At 40.6% G+C, this 3,929-nt stretch overlaps 1 protein-coding gene across 1 annotated transcript; it reads right to left on the bottom strand.

Moving 5' to 3' along the window:
- Positions 1-2,017: 2,017 nt before the first annotated feature.
- On the bottom strand, positions 2,018-3,188 carry LOC107297624 (leukotriene B4 receptor 1-like). The gene has a single exon (XM_015826987.2). It carries the CDS (start codon positions 3,091-3,093, stop codon positions 2,083-2,085), a length of 1,011 nt encoding a protein of 336 aa, XP_015682473.1. The 5' UTR covers positions 3,094-3,188; the 3' UTR covers positions 2,018-2,082.
- Between the last annotated feature and the right edge of the window lie 741 nt (positions 3,189-3,929).

Here is a 3,929-nt window from a genome sequence, read left to right as displayed (position 1 = left end):
GACCAGCTACACTGACCTTGAAAAAAACAAGCAAGATTGGAAATTTCGGAGATGTAGACTAGACCGAGAAGTTTACAAATCAAAAGAAACGAAACCAATTCAGCGAAAAACCACTTCTCTATTGTTGCTTGGAAGACTGCATGATGAACTCAACTCAAAAGCAAAAGCTGTTACTCAAAAGTAAACTATTTCCCCATCTTCCCAAAGATCTGGCAAGGTATTGTTTCTTAGCCTGGATAACCAGAAGCCTCCTCAGGAATGTAATTCCTCTGAGTAATGAGTTCTTTAAGTTCCTACAGTTCTATCGTTCAAAGATAGAGGTTGAAAAGGGAATGTTTAAGGCACATTAAATTATAGTTTATGAAATTACATTTGGTTCTAATGGGATTCAAGTTCAGCCAACTAGTGAGAATCCATCTCCTCAAGTTATTTTATGCCCTTCTACAATGTTACTGATTTTATTCTGGGCTTTGTTCTTCCACCATAACATGATGTAAACATTTGAACAAATCACTGTAGATTTGTCACTCTTTCTAAATCAGAACAACTTGAAAGATCCATAGCCAATAACATCCATGCGGCAGAGTGCAATTTAAAGGAGATAATGGTTTATTTATTAAACTTTAGCTTGATGGTCACAATGTTCAGAGGTTTACAAAAAGAAAAAATGCCAGTGTACTAAATTACAAAAGCAGATCCTACTACACACATACACACACCAATCCAATCCAAACAAATCACCACCCAAATAAAACTATGAGATGAAAGAATTTCCAGTAAAATCCAACACCCAAGAAAACTGGTAAGCATCTACTGAAATTCCAAAAATGAGACCTTAACTAGTAGCCGTGGACAAAGCTTTTATAGCAGCACTACCACAAATTAAGAAATGTTTGATCCATCAAGCTGTGAGTTTTCTGTTCCTCTAATGGATGAAAAGTTACGCAACTCTGGAGGGGAATTTCAACTGTTCACTGACGCTCTGTGCATCTATAAAGCTCTGTAGGTCAGAACAATTTGAGAAGATCCTGGATGTGATGCTAGGAAATTCATTGGAGTTTCCTAAAAATCAAGAATGCCTTCCATCAGCCTCATGGGGGTAAACCATCTTTGAATCAGATGAGACTAAGCTATCCATGTTTTTCTGGTTGTGATAGTTTTCACTCCTTTCATAAAAGATTGTCCAGTAATTTGCATGAGTGAGGGGAAAGGGTGTAATCTGGAGGTTTAAATTTAAATTTAAAAATAATTATAATGCGTCCCATAATTATACAATAAATCAGATCGTTCACTGGCAAATGAAATTTCCCCTAGAAAAACATTGTGCTGCTACACCTTGTGGGACTCAGCCCCCAAACTTCATATTTTATTTTATCATACATGCCAAAATATATGCCAAAACATCTAATTAGCTCAAACTTCATTAATCGATAAACTCCTTTTGTACAAAAAGCAGATAAGAGATGTTTTGACCAATTACCAGTTGACCAATTACCTTCATTAGAACCAATACAAAAATATCAGCAAATCGTAGAATATTGATGATTTCTCCAGCACTTGTGAAGTTGAACCAAAAGCAGGAAATACTGGGCTGGAGAAACTATCTGGATATTGTCAAGAGCCATAGTCAATAATGCAACACAGATCCTCCTTACAAAAAGAATCTTTAAAGACAATCCTATTTTTATTCGTCTAAGCAGGATCACAGTCCAAGAGTGAAGCGACAAAACCAGAGTGCATTTAATTGCATTACGTTACATTCACCAATGGCTTCATACAGTTGTGACACCCATCACTTTTGGAGTGCGTGGTTCCGTCCCTCCTTTTTGAAGATCTAAAACCTAGCAGATATTTGGAGCTGTGTACTGCGCAAAACTGCACTGAATTCTACACCCAAGTAGCAGACAAATATAGAACCCAGTCTAGAAAAAAAAAATCAAGAGAAATGTGGGCAGTTTTCATATTAACAAATCTGAATAGGATTTAGATGCTTGATAAAAACTCATCGAAAGCCAAGAACGGTGTTTAAATTTTAGGAAAAGTCCTCGCTATAGGCTGAGGACACTTTTCCCGGCACTGGCACTAGACAATCTCTGTGCTTGTCAAACTTTCCTCTTTTTCATCTGGAGAAGGTGTTTCCAGGTTGGACCCCTGCCTCTCCGAAGGGGCCACTTGTTCGAAGAGTTTGGACAACTTTGTAAACCTGGCACTGCTTTGAATGTTCCTAGCAGCAAAAGCGTAGAGGAGCGGGTTGATGCAACTGCTAATAAAAATAATTGCGCCTGCAATCCACGCTCCTGCCTCTGAAATCGTCTTCAAGGTTTGAGCGGTCTCTGAATTTGAGTCTTGCAGCAGAACTGAGATGACTGTTATGAGGTTGAAGAAGTGGTGGGGGAACCAACACAGACAAAAAATCACTACTACGGAGGTAATCAACTTGGTGGAGCGTCGTTTTGATGGACAAGCCATGGCCCCAATTCTTTTGCCCACGTAGACGTAGCAGGTGCAGATGACGGTGAAGGGAACTACGAAGCCCAAAATAGTTTCAGACAAGAGGTGGATAACCTCTTGTGATTTAGTTGCATACTCACGAGTGGTACATTGCAGGTCCCCTACAGTGACATCGATGGCCTGAAATGGGATGATAGCTGATCCAAGGACGATGGAGAAGAACCAGATCATGACCACCACCAGGTGGATGACCATCGTCTTCTTCCATCGCTGAAGAGCAAAGGGATGAACGACAGCCAGGAACCGCTCAAGACTGAGACACATGATGAAGAAGATGCTGGCATACAAGCTACAGTAAATGACAAACACCAGACCTTTGCAGGCACCGATCCCAAAGAGCCACTGGTTGGCAAAAGAATAGATCCAGATTGGCAGGGTCAGAAGAATCAGGAGATCAGCCACGGCCAGTTGTAGGATGAGCACAACGGTTGGAGGCTTCTTCTTCATTCGTCCACAAATGGTCCAGATGACCAAAGAATTTCCAGGGATTCCAAGGACAAAGGAAAAACTCAGGATCAGACAGACGAAAATCTTTGCCACTGACATCGGCAGGTGATCTTCAATTTCTGTAGGTGGAGTCATTTTGATCTAGCCCACAGACTGGCTTTATCCAGTTGTTATTCAAGGGTGCATATCGTCCTCTACATCTGGAGCAGCAAGAGGGCTGGCCTCTTCATCAGAGTAGAAGATGACAGAAAATGCCTCAACTACACTGCCAGCACTGAGAGATCTTCAATCACGGTTTCACATCCTCTTTGTTTTCTGCTGAGCCTTGGTTTTCCTATTTTTGACAGACTAAACCACACAGCTACATCATTATTATGAAAGAAAACGGAGATGTGTCTTAGATTTTAAAACTGAAAGCAGAAGCCAAACTCTTTGGAGAGCGACAGCCAGGAGATCATCAACAGTGCAAGTTCCAGACTTAAAAATTAACAATGATCTAAGCTACAGAGAGAAAAATATCCCACGATTTTCTAATAACTCCTCTGAGGTGAGTTTTTTAAACTTGGATCTCCCCAGTTTTACCTGCTGTAACTTGATGACAGTCTCTGGCTGACCTTTGTTCATCTCAAAAAGCTCAACAGGAATGGAGACACCAGCCGAAAATCCCAGGACTGTGGCTGTGAAATTGGAATTAAAACCTTGGAAGAACCCAATAGTCATGACCAGGAGTTGAGTTTGATTGAAAGAAGGCTTCACCTTTACTCTGTCCCCCCATTTTTAATCCAACACTGTCAACACTACATCACGTGGACTCTCTTTCGTGATCCCAAGGATGAAAACTCTCCTGAAAGTATCTGGTTGAATATTAAGGGAAAAAGAAAACCAAGTAGAATTATTTGTGGGTGTGGACTACGAGCAGAAGTCATAGATGAAGTCTTTGCAAATCAGACGACCAAGGTATCTTTTACACA

The sequence above is a fragment of the Protobothrops mucrosquamatus genome, unplaced genomic scaffold, assembly GCF_001527695.2.
Source record: "Protobothrops mucrosquamatus isolate PMUCROS unplaced genomic scaffold, P.Mucros_1.0 scaffold3421, whole genome shotgun sequence".
In the NCBI taxonomy this organism is placed as follows: Eukaryota; Metazoa; Chordata; class Lepidosauria; order Squamata; family Viperidae; genus Protobothrops; species Protobothrops mucrosquamatus.
The sequence above is the reverse complement of the archived record's forward strand: the minus strand, read 5'-3'. Positions and strand labels throughout refer to the sequence as shown.